Source organism: Callorhinchus milii, unplaced genomic scaffold, assembly GCF_018977255.1.
Source record: "Callorhinchus milii isolate IMCB2004 unplaced genomic scaffold, IMCB_Cmil_1.0 Scaffold7, whole genome shotgun sequence".
Classification (NCBI taxonomy): Eukaryota; Metazoa; Chordata; class Chondrichthyes; order Chimaeriformes; family Callorhinchidae; genus Callorhinchus; species Callorhinchus milii.
Window position 1 is genome coordinate 27,784,212 of NW_024704748.1, and position 13,248 is coordinate 27,797,459.

At 55.3% G+C, this 13,248-nt stretch overlaps 1 protein-coding gene across 1 annotated transcript in view; it reads left to right on the forward strand.

The window, feature by feature from the left end:
- Positions 1–12,089, forward strand: part of cfap43 (cilia and flagella associated protein 43) — a 33,195-nt gene extending 21,106 nt beyond the window's left edge. Inside the window, exons 17-28 of the mRNA XM_042337013.1 lie at positions 19–144; positions 302–421; positions 938–1,045; positions 2,287–2,373; positions 2,841–2,929; positions 3,391–3,589; positions 4,353–4,465; positions 4,951–5,110; positions 5,813–5,977; positions 9,420–9,500; positions 10,846–10,999; positions 11,863–12,089. Coding sequence (XP_042192947.1) covers positions 19–144; positions 302–421; positions 938–1,045; positions 2,287–2,373; positions 2,841–2,929; positions 3,391–3,589; positions 4,353–4,465; positions 4,951–5,110; positions 5,813–5,977; positions 9,420–9,500; positions 10,846–10,999; positions 11,863–12,035 — 1,575 coding nt within the window. The 3' untranslated portion in view covers positions 12,036–12,089. The remainder of the gene's footprint in view (positions 1–18; positions 145–301; positions 422–937; positions 1,046–2,286; positions 2,374–2,840; positions 2,930–3,390; positions 3,590–4,352; positions 4,466–4,950; positions 5,111–5,812; positions 5,978–9,419; positions 9,501–10,845; positions 11,000–11,862) is intronic.
- The last annotated feature ends 1,159 nt before the right edge of the window (positions 12,090–13,248 follow it).

Genomic DNA, 13,248 nt, shown 5'->3' on the forward strand with positions numbered 1-13,248 from the left:
ACACTGGTTGTGTGACAGGAACTACCTGCGTTACCATTCATGATGAAGCCGGACTATGAATGGACAGAGGAGCAGAAGCGCCAGGCCAAAGAGCATTTGATCAAAGAGCAGGAACTCAATGAAGAGAAAGACAAGTACCGCAAGGTAAGACCCGACCCCAGTGTGGGCCTTGCTGCCACACATTGCACACATAGCACACACGTGGTGAGCACTTGCAGCTCAGAGGCAGCATGGATGTGAGGCGCACTCAGTGAGTGTGATTTCCCACGTGTGCGATGCTGATTAGAAACGTCTTTCCCAGACACTGGAGTCAGAGATGAGGAAACTGCAGGCCTCAGTGACGGAGGCCACACACGCCTTCGACGATGTCTTTGCCAAACTGTTTGACAAGAAAATAAAGAGTGAAATGATCATTTACCAGGTAACAGCTGTCTGTATGTAAATACAAGTTGTTGTTGTGGTGTGTTGCTGACCACACTGACTGTGTAATTGACCACACTGACCATGTCACTGACTCTGTCACTGACCACACTGCCCAGGTAACTGACCAGACTGACCATGTCACTGACCACATTGACCATACTAACCGTGTTGCTGATCACATTGACCGTGACCCTGACCACACTGACCACACTGACTGTGTCACTGACCGCACTGACCGTGTCCCTGACCGTGTCCCTGACCACATTGAACAACAACAACAAGAACAATTTGGAAGGTGACCAAAGGCCCGGTCGAAAAGAAAGGTTTTCAGCCGAGCTGACCGCATTGACCATGTCACTGATCGCACTGACTCTGTCACTGACCACACGGACCATGTCACTGACCACATGGACCATTTCACTGACCATGTCACTGACCACACTGACTACACTGACCGTGTCACTGACCACACGGACCATGTCACTGACTACACTGACGTGTCCCTGTCTGTCAGGAGGAGCTGAAGATCACTAACCTGGTTGTGATTGTGCTGTGCTGTGAGGAGATCAACACGTGGGAGGCAGAACTCAACTACCTCATCAACAAGAACATCAAGCAGAAGGTTTGTCACCCAAACTCCCCCCCACCCCCCCAGCACGTCCAGTCCCATCAACCCCCATCCCGCACATCCAGTCCCATCAACCCCCATCCCGCACGTCCAATCACATCAACCCCCACCACACCCAGCACGTCCAGTCACATCAACCCCCGTCCCGCATGTCCAGTCACATCAACCCCACCCCGCACAGCACGTCCAGTCACATCAACCCCACCACCCCCAGCACGTCCAGTCACATCAAACCCCCCACCCCCAGCACGTCCAGTCACATCAACACCCCCACCCCCAGCACGTCCAGTCACATCAAACCCCCCACCCCCAGTACGTCCAGTCACATCAACCCCCCACCCCCAGCACGTCCAGTCACATCAACCCCCCCACCCCCAGCACGTCCAGTCACATCAACCCCCCCACCCCCAGCACGTTCAGTCACATCAACCCCCCCACCCCCAGCACGTCCAGTCACATCAACCCCCCCACCCCCAGCAGGTCCAGTCACATCAACCCCCCCACCCCCAGCACGTCCAGTCACATCAACTGCCCCCACCCCGTCCAGTCACATCAACTGCCCCCCACCCCCAGCACGTCCAGTCACATCAACTGCCCCCCCACCACCGGCACGTCCAGACATATCAATTTGATCACAACTCCCTGTGCTCGATCACCTGACACAGTTCACATCTCAAAACGCTTTCACAGGATATACTATAAAGTGAATTGACTGAGTTTGTGGGCGACGATGGTCTTAAGGCTGAGACGGTGAGGGACTGAGGGCAGTGTGGGGGTATAGTGACTGAGGGCAGTGTGGGGGTATAGTGACTGACGGTGAGGGACTGAGGGCAGTGTGGGGGTATAGTGACTGACGGTGAGGGACTGAGGGCAGTGTGGGGGTATAGTGACTGACGGTGAGGGACTGAGGGCAATACGGGGGTATAGTGACTGACGGTGAGGGACTGAGGGCAGTGCGGGGGTATAGTGACTGACGGTGAGGGACTGAGGGCAGTGTGGGGGTATAGTGACTGACGGTGAGGGACTGAGGGCAGTGTGGGTTTGTAGTGACTGACGGTGAGGGACTGAGGGCAGTGTGGGTTTGTAGTGACTGACGGTGAGGGACTGAGGGCAGTGTGGGGGTTTGTAGTGACTGACGGTGAGGGACTGAGGGCAGTGTGGGTTTGTAGTGACTGACAGTGAGGGACTGAGGGCAGTGTGGGGGTGTTGTGACTGACGGTCTCTCCCTCTGATAGGAGGAGTCAGAACAGCGCTTGTTGGAGACCAAGGTTCAGGTGGACCAATATCGAGAGGCCTATGATGACCTCGTTGCTGAAGACAAGGTAAAGACCGAGGACAGAGGCAACCAGCCCTTCCCGGCACATCAACAGCCCACTGACCTCACCGCTCACACCGTGTCACACTGTCATCATGTTACACTTGTGCTATATTTGTGCGATAATGTGCTTTCCTTCGGGTTCCAGTCATTTCACACACGCGTCACACTGATACTTCACAACCAGGGCAACAGTGACATTTTCAGATCCTGAAGTCGTTTCGAGACGTCGGGCATGTTGTGTGGTTTACGATCGCCTCGAAACACAGTCACTACACTTAACAGTGAATCCTTGAGCAGTCTCGACACTGTGATAAAGCATCGTAACCCCGTTATTGTGTCAGGGAGATAGCCAGCACTGAGATCCCTCTGCTACCCACTGGCTGATCACTAACCCTAACCTACTGACCCAGTAACCCGCTGACCCACTGGCTGATCATCAACACTGACCGCTGACCCTGTCTTTCTGTGCAGCTGCTGGATCGTGGATTCAGGAAAGAGTTTTTTGAACTGAATGCCCACACAGTCGACCAGTTGTATAAACAGTTCAAACGCAGGCCCCGGTGAGTGCCCACAGGCCCCCGGGCACCCCATCCTTGGGCACCCCCTCCCCGGGCACCTCATCCCTGGGTACTCCAACCCCGGGTACTCCAACCCTGAGCACTATGTGGCTATGAGGAGAACGGGGCTGTGAGTGGAAGGGGCTATGAGGGAAGTAGGCTATGAGTGGGGACGCTTTGAGTGAAGGGGGCTATGAGTGGGACGCGATGAGGGAAGGAGGCTTTGAGGGAAGGGGCCTATGGTGGGGGGCTATGAGGGAAGGGGGCTATGAGTGGGACGCGATGAAGGAAGGAGGCTTTGAGGGAAGGGGGCTATGGGGGGGGGATATGAGGGAAGGGGGCTATGAGTGTGGGGGGGTCTCTGAGGGAAGGGGGCTATGAGTCGGGGAGTGCTATGAGTGAAGAGGGCTATGAGTGGGGGGGGTCTCTGAGAGAAGGGGGCTATGAGGCTGTGATGTGTTTAGGATACAGAGAACCAGGACAGAAGCAGAAACTGCCAACCCGTTCTATAATGAGTTATTGCTGGGGAAGGATCCACACATTGAGATGATGGAGGCCATGGACACACTGGACGTTCCTGACCACCTGCCGGACGGTGTGGACACCGATGTGTGGCAGCGCTTCTGTGACATCCGCCGGGCCAAGGTGGAGAGTGAATACCAGGTGAGGGGCTCAGTGCTCCCCCCCCCTCCCCCACAGGGGCTCAGTGTCCCCCACAGGGGCTCAGTGCCCCCCCACAGGGGCTCAGTGCCCCCCCACAGAGACTCAGTGTCCCCCACAGGGGCTCAGTGCCCCCCCGCAGGGGCTCAGTGCCCCCCCCGCAGGGGCTCAGTGACCCCCACAGGGGCTCAGTGCCCCCCCGCAGGGGCTCAGTGCCCCCCCGCAGGGGCTCAGTGCTCCCCCGCAGGGGCTCAGTGCTCCCCACAGGGGCTCAGTGCTCCCCACAGGGGCTCAGTGCTCCCCAGAGGGGCTCAGTGCTCCCCAGAGGGGCTCAGTGCCCCCCCACAGAGACTCAGTGACCCCCACAGGGACTCAGTGCCCCCCCGCAGGGGCTCAGTGCCCCCCCGCAGGGGCTCAGTGCTCCCCCGCAGGGGCTCAGTGCTCCCCACAGGGGCTCAGTGCTCCCCAGAGGGGCTCAGTGCTCCCCCACAGGAGCTCAGTGCCCCCCCACAGGGGCTCAGTGCCCCCCCACAGGGGCTCAGTGCCCCCCCACAGGGGCTCAGTGACCCCCTCCCAACAACAACAACAAGATTGCATTTATAGAGCACCTTTCACGTCGGGAGGACGTCCCAAGGCGCTGGACAGTTGGGTCGCTCCACAACCTCCTTCACACACACTTAGCCTCAAGGCCTCTTCCTCTCAGGAGCTCCTCTCTCACAGCCTGTGTGTGAGTTGGGAGCCAGTGACTCTGTGTCTGTACCTGCAGGTGAAACAGAAGTCCCTGGTGCTGGCCGAGATGCAGGCGTTTCAGCAGAAGCGACTGGAAGAGGATGAGAAATATGTGGAGAAACTCAGCAACCTGAGACAGCAGCTCAGCAAGTCAGCCGTGCCCCTGCTCCACAGCGCTGGGGGCAGAAGTTACAGACAGACATTTATAGCGCAGAAAGAGGCCATTTGGCCCATTGTGTGTCCCGGCTCTCTTGATAGGGCTGTCCGTTTTGTCACCCCCCCCCACACACACACACAGACACTGTCACACCCGTTTGTATTTTGTTCAAATATTTCTGAATGTTTGGCCACTGTGGATGCCGGGTCACTGCTGTCAGTCGCCCCCACCTCGGGCTGGACTGGACTGTCAGCAGGTGCTTAACGTGAGCAATGTACTCAACAGTAGCAACAACTTGCATTTATACAGCGCCCCTCACACGGAGTAGCGTCTCAGGGCGCTTGACAGTACGACACAGAGCCGGGGGGAATGTGAGCGTAGACACGGTCAAAGAGGTGGGGAAGGAGCTGGACAAGGCAGAGGAACAGAGGGAGAGCGTTCCAGAGTAATGAAAGCCCTGTGGTCTTCCTCTCTCCAGACTGCGGGACACAAAGGCTCAGTTTCAGCTGAACCTCATGATCCAGTTCCTGCTGAAGCAAGGCCAGGTGGAGGTGCAGAGCGGGAACTTCATCCCCAACTACTCCAGCTCCATCCTGGTCCACAGGAAAGTGCTGGAGGATCTCAACAGCACCATCCAGGTACCTCAGCCCCGCCCACAGCCCCACCCCAACCTCAGCCCCGCCTACAGCCCCACCCCCCAACCTCAGCCCCACCCCAACCTCAGCCCCGCCCACAACCCCTAGCCTCAGCCCCGCCCACAGCCCCACCCTCTAACCTCAGCCCCGCCCACGGCCACACCCCCCAACCTCAGCCCCGCCCACAGCCCCACCCTCTAACCGTAGCCCCGCCCGCAGCCCCACCCCAACCTCAGCCCCGCCCACAGCCCCACCCCCTAACCTCAGCCCCACCCCAACCTCAGCCCTGCCCGCAGCCCCACCCCCAACCTCAGCCCTGCCCACAGACCCACCCCCAACCTCAGCCCTGCCCACAGCCCCACCCCTCAGCCCTGCCCACAGCCCCACCCCCAACCTCAGTCCTGTCCACATCCCCACCCCCAAACTCAGCCCCGCCCACATCCCAGCCCTACCCCTAACCTCAGCCCCGCCCACAGCCCCACCCCCTAACCTCAGCCACGCCCACAGCCCCACCCCCTAGCCTCAGCCACGCCCACAGCCCCACCCCCTTACCTCAGCCCTGCCTAGGTCCTCCCACAATGCCACCGCGCCCACAGCCCTGCCCATAGCACCACCTTCAACCCCAACCCCCCCGTCCCACCCTGCCATTCTCTCATGTTCCTCTGGTATTGTCCCCCAGTGAGAGTTTTTGTGGTTGTTTCCCAGACATACGGGGAACAGAAAGTGGCCAATATGGTGGAGAGCAAGGATTTCCGTAAGGGCATCATCCAGCTGGAGTGGGAGCACATGAAGATGAAGATGCAAATGGAAGATTTACGCAACAAAACGCGTGACATCCAGAAGCTATTGATCACCAGGGAGATCCAGGAGGTACAGAGTAACACACAGCCTCACACACAGCCTCACACACAGTGTCACACAGCCTCACACAGGGCACACAGTGTCACACAGCCTCACAGGGCACACAGTGTCACACAGCCTCACACAGGGCACACAGTGTCACACAGCCTCACACAGGGCACACAGTGTCACACAGCCTCACACAGGGCACACAGTGTCACACAGGGCACACAGTGTTACACAGCCTCACACAGGGCACACAGTGTTACACAGCTTCACACAGGGCACACAGTGTTACACAGCTTCACACAGGGCACACAGTGTCACACAGCCTCACACAGGGCACACAGTGTCACACAGCCTCACACAGGGCACACAGTGTTACACAGATTCTTACACAGGTAGTCATAGGGGATACGATGTAGTAGCAGTAACAGAGACTTGGCTCAAGCAAGGCCAGGAATGGGAGCTGAATATTCCTGGCTATAATGTATTCAGGAGGGATAGGGAAGGAAAAAAAGGAGGGGCTGTGGCATTGTTAATCAAGGATACGGTTATAGCCGTGGAAAGGGTCGAGGTGCTGAAGGGCCCCAAAACGGAATCTATCTGGTTAGAGTTAAGGAACAAAAAAGGAGCTGTTACTCTGGTCGGGGTATACTATAGACCACCAAATAGTGGGAAGGAAATAGATGAGCAGCTCTGCAAGCAGATCACAGGTAGATGCAAGGCCAATAGAGTCGTGATAATGGGGGACTTTAATTATCCCAACATAGACTGGCAAAACAACAGCGCAAAGGGCAAGGAGGGGGAAATATTCCTAAAATTCATACAGGACAACTTTGTTGATCAGTACGTTTCCAGCCCAATGAGGAAGGAAGCAGTGTTGGATCTAGTTCCGGGGAATGAAGTAGGTAGGGCAAGTGGAGCAGGTTTCAGTGTGAGAGCATTTGGGCAATAGTGATCATAAAATCATTAGATTCAGAGTGCATATGGAAAGAGACTAGGAACCATCTAAGGTGAAGATACTCAACTGGAAGAGGGCAAATTTCAGTGAGTTAAAAAGGGACCGGGCCAAGGTGGACTGGAAAGAAAGATTGGCAGGTAAAACAACTAAAGAGCAGTGGGAAGTCTTCAAGGATGAGATAGCTCGGGGACAGAATAAATACATTCCCACAAAAGGGAAAAGTAGGGCATCCAAACCTCCCTGGATGACGAAGGTAATTGTATCTAGAATGAAGCAGAAAAAGGAGGCGTATGACAAATGTCAAACCCAAGATACAGAAGACAACCAAATAGAATATAGGAAGTGCAGAAGAGGTTTGAAAAAGGAAATAAGAGGGGCAAAATGATTATACGAAAAAAGGTTAGCGGGTAACATTAAAGGGAATTCTAAAATGTTTTACAAACATATCAAGAAAAAAAGGTTAGTTAAAGGTGGGGTGGGGCCAATTAAGGACCAAGGGGGAAATCTTATTGTGGAGGCGGAGGGCATGGCTGATGTGCTGAATGAATACTTTACATCTGTCTTCACAAAAGAAGTGGATGCACCAAATGCCGCAGTATCGGAGGAGAGAGTAGAGGAAATGGATAGGATAAGTATAAACAGAGAGGAAGTACTGAAAAGGTTGACTGGGCTGAAGGTGATAAGTCGCCCGGTCCGGACGGGATGCAACCAAGATTACTATGGGAGGCACGGGTACAAATAGCGGAGGCTTTGGCTACAATTTTTCAATCTTCGTTGGACACAGGAGTGGTGCCAGAAGACTGGAGAGTGGCCAATGTGACTCCCCTGTACAAAAAGGGACAGAAGGATAAACCTGGGAACTACAGGCCAGTCAGCCTAACATCAGGAGTGGGGAAACTCCTGGAGACTATAATCCGGGACAGAATAAATCTTCACTTAGAAGAATATGGGTTAATTAGGGACAGCCGCACGGATTTGTTAAAGGCAAATCTTGTCTAACAAATCTAATAGAATTTTTCGATGAGGTAACGGAGAGGGTGGATACAGGGAGTGCAGTTGATGTAGTTTATATGGACTTTCAAAAGGCATTTGACAAAGTGCCACATGAAAGACTTGTAAGAAAGGTAGAAGCCCATGGTGTAAAAGGGGCAGTGGCAGTATGGATCCAGAACTCACTGGGAGACAGAGAGTTGTGGTGAACGGCTGCTTTTCTGACTGGAGGGAAGTGTACAGTGGCGTTCCCCAGGGATCGGTATTAGGACCACTGCTCTTCTTAATATACATAAATGATCTGGACTTGGGTATAGCAAGTACCATTTCCAAGTTTGCGGACGACACAAAGTTAGGGAGGGTGGTAAACAGTGAGAAGGATAGTAGCCAACTGCAGGAAGACATAGACAGAATGGTAAAATGGGCGACACATGGCCGATGAGTTTCAATGTGGAGAAATGTGAGGTAATACATTTTGGTAGAAAGAATGAGGGGCAATATAGGCGGTAATACAATCTTAAGGGGGTGAAGGAACAGAGAGACCTGGGGGTTCAGGTAAATGAATCCTTGAAGGTGGCAGGACAGGGAGATAAAGCTGTAAAAAGGGCATATGGGATACTAGGCTTTATAAATAGGGGCATAGAGTACAAGAGTCAGGAGGTTATGATTAACCGATATAAAACGCTGGTTAGGCCTCAGTTAGAATACTGCGCCCAGTTCTGGGCACCACACTATAGGAAGGATGTTAAGGCATTGGAAAGGGTGCAGAGGAGATTTACGAGGATGGTACCAGGAATGAGGGACCTTGATTATGAGGAAAGGCTGGAGAGGCCGGGATTATTCTCATTGGAGCAGAGAAGGTTACGTGGAGACCTAATAGAGGTCTTCAAAATCATGAGGGGATTTGATAGGTTAGAGAGGGAAAAACTGTTCCCACTGGCGGGTGTGTCGGTGACTCGAGGTCACAGATTCAAAACAGTCTCTAAAAGAAGCCGAGGGGAGGTGAGAAGAAATTGCTTCACGCAGCGAGTTGTTCGAATCTGGAAGGCATTGCCTGAAAGGGCGGTCGAGGCCGATTCGATAACTACTCTTAAAAACGTCTGCAGGGTTATGGGGTTATGGGGTAAGGGCTGGGGAGTGGGATTGACATTACATTGCTCTATTCAAAGAGCGGCACAGACTCGATGGGCCGAATGGCCTCTTTTCGTGCTGTACGATTCTAGAGGTGGAGACTGTATAGAGCATGCAGGTGTCACACAGGTAGAGCAGGGGGTGTAGACTAACAGTGGATATTGCTGGTCTAGAGCTGGACTGGGGCGTAGAGTAATGCTGTCATTACGGTGTGTAATGCTGTTTGTGGGATGTAGCTGTACACAAATTGGCTGCCACGTTCACACAGTCACTACATTTAGTGAATCCTGTGAAGGAAGTGCTTTGAGATGTCCTCCTGACGTGAAAGGCGCTGAATGAAATGTCAGAATTATTATTAATGTTATAATGGACCTCACTCTGCCCCAGTACCTCAGGCAGCAGGACTATGATAACCGTGTGGTCAATCAGATTGTGATCATGGAGCAAAGACTCAAAAAACAGGAGAAGGTGAGTGAGCCCCTGTGCCGTCTCAGCCTGTGCCCTCTCAACCTGTACCCTCTCAACCTGTGCCCTCTCAGCCTGTGCCCTCTCAGCCATAAATGTGCTATAACGACAACAAGATTACATTTGTATAGCGCCTGTCACGTCGGGAGGACGTCCCAAGGCACTGAAATGTCTGACTGTAGCCCCCGGTCAGGGGTTACCATGGGGCGCACGGCAGCTCCCATTAACTGTGTGACTGGAGGACACACCCGTTCAGGGTGTGTGAGCTCACAGTCCAGGCTGACGGTCCTGGGGGACAAACACATTATCTATCAGAGGTAAAGAGATTAAAGTTAAACTGATGAGCTCCAGTCTATGCCCTGTTCGGGTGGACATTAAACTCCCGCGGCACTATTGGGAAAGGGAGTTTCTCTCTCCTGGTGTCCTGGGACACTACCCTACGTGATGGCGCGATGTAAAAGCAAGTTGCTGTTGTTGCCCAGCATCTTTGGGATGTTCCCCCCGATGTGAAAGGTGCTAGACAAATGTAATTTTGTAGTTGTTGTTCTCCTGGCCAACAATCCCCAGATATAATCCCTCATTCACTTCATGGTTTACTGTGTGACATTGCTGGCCGCAAATCGGCTGCATTACTGCTGACAGAATACACAGTCACTACACTTTACAGGACATCCTGTGAAGGACTTTGCGATGTCTCGACAATGTGATAAGTTCGCTCTATCAAATACAAGGATTGTTATGTTATTATTTCTGCTCGTCTGATGGGACACTTTGAGGGATTGACTTTCCTCTGTATGTGGTGTATCCCTGCTTGTCGGCCTCCCCAATTCTTCCCTCCACAAGCAGCAGATCATCCATAACTCTGCAGCCCATGTCTCCCCATCACCCCCACCCTCGCCCGGCTCCACTTGCTCCCCATCCCCGGAGGATAGAGTTCAGAATCCTTGCCCTCGCTTTCAAAGTCCTCCACTGCCTCGCTCCTTCCTACCTCTGTGACTGGCTGACTCCTTATCAACCTGTCCGCTCCCTCTGCTCAGTGGGCTCCGCCTGCTCCACGTCCCCTGCCCTGACCTCGGTGGTTGGGCCTTCAGCCCCTCTGCCCCCCATCCTTTGAAACTCCATTCCACAGTCCCTTCACCTTACTCCCTCCATCGCCTCCTTCAAGGCCCATCTCAAAACCCTCCTCATCAACCGGGCCTTCGGTCACACCTTACCCTCCCTGCCCTCCTGATCCCAACCCTGAGTTCGGGTCCAAATCCCTGACTGTCCAGTGCCTTGGGACATCCTCCTGATGTGAAAGGCGCCGTGTAAAGTATTGTTGTTGTGACCCACCGGCCGGTGTATACAGTTCTACGAGAAGGACGTGAAGGAGAAGAAAAGGGTCGGCAAACACCTAGAGAAGCAAATGGGCCGAATAAAGCGTCAGAACAAGAGCCTGACCCTGCAGCTGAAGGAGGTGCAAATCTCGGTGGCTGAGAGGCAAGAGATCCAAGATACCATGTGTAAGTCCTCTCTCGCACACCAGCGACATCTACACACTCACTACACTTCACAGGAAATTCCCCACCACATGATAAGGCGTTGTATCAAATTCAAGGATTATTATTAGTGTCCGTTCCACCCTCCCTCGTGGTGCGGTCCCAGGGTAGCGGCCAGCGCGTGCCAGGCCCAATAAGGAACATTCCTGGTGACCTGCAGTTTCCAGCCCCAACTCTGCTTCAACTCTGCTCCCCACAGCAGCCTCCCCCACCCCCGGCAGCCTCCCCCTCCCCACAGCAGCCTCCCCCACCCCCGGCAGCCTCCCCCTCCCCACGGCAGCCTCCCCCACCACCGGCAGCCTCCCCCTCCCCACGGCAGCCTCCCCCTCCCACGGCAGCCTCCCCACCACCGGCAGTCTCCCCCTCCCCACGGCAGCCTCCCCCTCCCCACGGCAGCCTCCCCCTCCCCACGGCAGCCTCCCCCTCCCCACGGCAGCCTCCCCTCCCCACGGCAGCCTCCCCTCCCCACGGCAGCCTCCCCTCCCCACGGCAGCCTCCCCCCCCACGGCAGCCTCCCCCTCCCCACCCCACGGCAGCCTCCCCCTCCCCACAGCAGCCTCCCCCACCACAACAGCCTCCCCTCCCACCCCACCACGGCAGCCTCCCCCTCCACCACCCCACGGCAACCTCCCCCCCCACCACAGCAGCCTCCCCTCCCCCCACCACGGCAGCCTCCCCGTCCCCCACCCACGGCAGCCTCCCCCTCCCCCACCCCACGGCAGCCTCCCCGTCGCCCCAGCCGGTGGTGGGCGGCAAGCCCTCAATGCCGCACTTGGCTGGGGTACAATCCCCACCGGAGACTGAACGTGGCTTCCCTTCCCCGTCAGCCTCAGACGAGTCCGGGCAGCAAATCGCGCAGAATCGCTACGTGGAGATTGTGCAGCGACGTCGGCTGATGGAGTTGGCAAAGAGCCAGGCCGAGGAGATCACCTTCCTGCGGGCAGAGGTGGACAGACTGCGCCTGAAAACCTTCCCAGCCCTGCAGACACAACCCCAATAACCTCAGCACTGCCCCCAGCACAGCCCCTCTAACCCACAGCCCCTCTAACCCACAGCCCCCAGCACAGCCCCTCTAACCCACAGCCCCCAGCACAGCCCCACTAACCCACAGCCCCAAAGCACAGCCCCACTAACCCACAGCCCCAAGCACAGCCCCACTAACCCACAGCCCCCAGCACAACCCCTCTAACCCCCAGCCCCCAGCATAGCCCCACTAACCCACAGCCCCACTAACCCACAGCCCCCAGCACAACCCCTCTAACCTACAGCCCCCAGCACAGCCCCACTGACCCACAGCCCCCAGCACAACCCCTCTAACCTACAGCCCCCAGCACAGCCCCACTAACCCACAGCCCCAAAGCACAGCCCCACTAACCCACAGCACAACCCCTCTAACCTACAGCCCCCAGCACAGCCCCACTAACCCACAGCCCCCAGCACAACCCCTCTAACCCACAGCCCCCAGCACAGCCCCACTAACCCACAGCTCCCAGCTCAACCCCTCTAACCCACAGCCCCCAGCATAGCCCCACTAACCCACAGCCCCCAGCACAACCCCTCTAACCCACAGCTCCCAGCTCAACCCCTCTAACCCACAGCTCCCAGCTCAACCCCTCTAACCCACAGCCCCCAGCACAGCCCCACTAACTTACAGCCCTCACTAACCTACAGCTCCCAGCACAGCCCCCACTTTCACATCACGCAGCCCAGCTAACCAGCATACAGTGAGCTTCAGTGTCTGATGGGTAATAGGTGGCAAATGTAATCAATAATTTATTGATGTTGGTTTTATTAGATTGAGATTTAAAGAGTTTGTTTTCAGAAAATATACCTTTTTTGCTTTCTCTCCATCTATTGGCTGCAGTTCTTTACTCGGGGGAAGAAAGCTGGCGACCTTCGCCAGTATAAAACACGCTAACACAACAGCCACGAACCGCGGCACATCCCAACACCACCCAAACCAACTGCTCAATATGGCAAAGGGTTGGCAAATCTAAACAAGTTACCAGCATGAGATACAAGTACGCAAAGTCTCCGTCAAACAGAACACAACAAACCGGCACTATAGGAGGCAGCCTCGACCAGCAAACCAATGTGTTTGTTCATAAAATACACAAATACTGGACGAAGGCTGTGAGCTTTCACCTCCTGTTCCCACAGCTGAGAGGTGGCCGGGACCGGCACAGCAATGGTGTTGCCGACGGTCAGTCTGC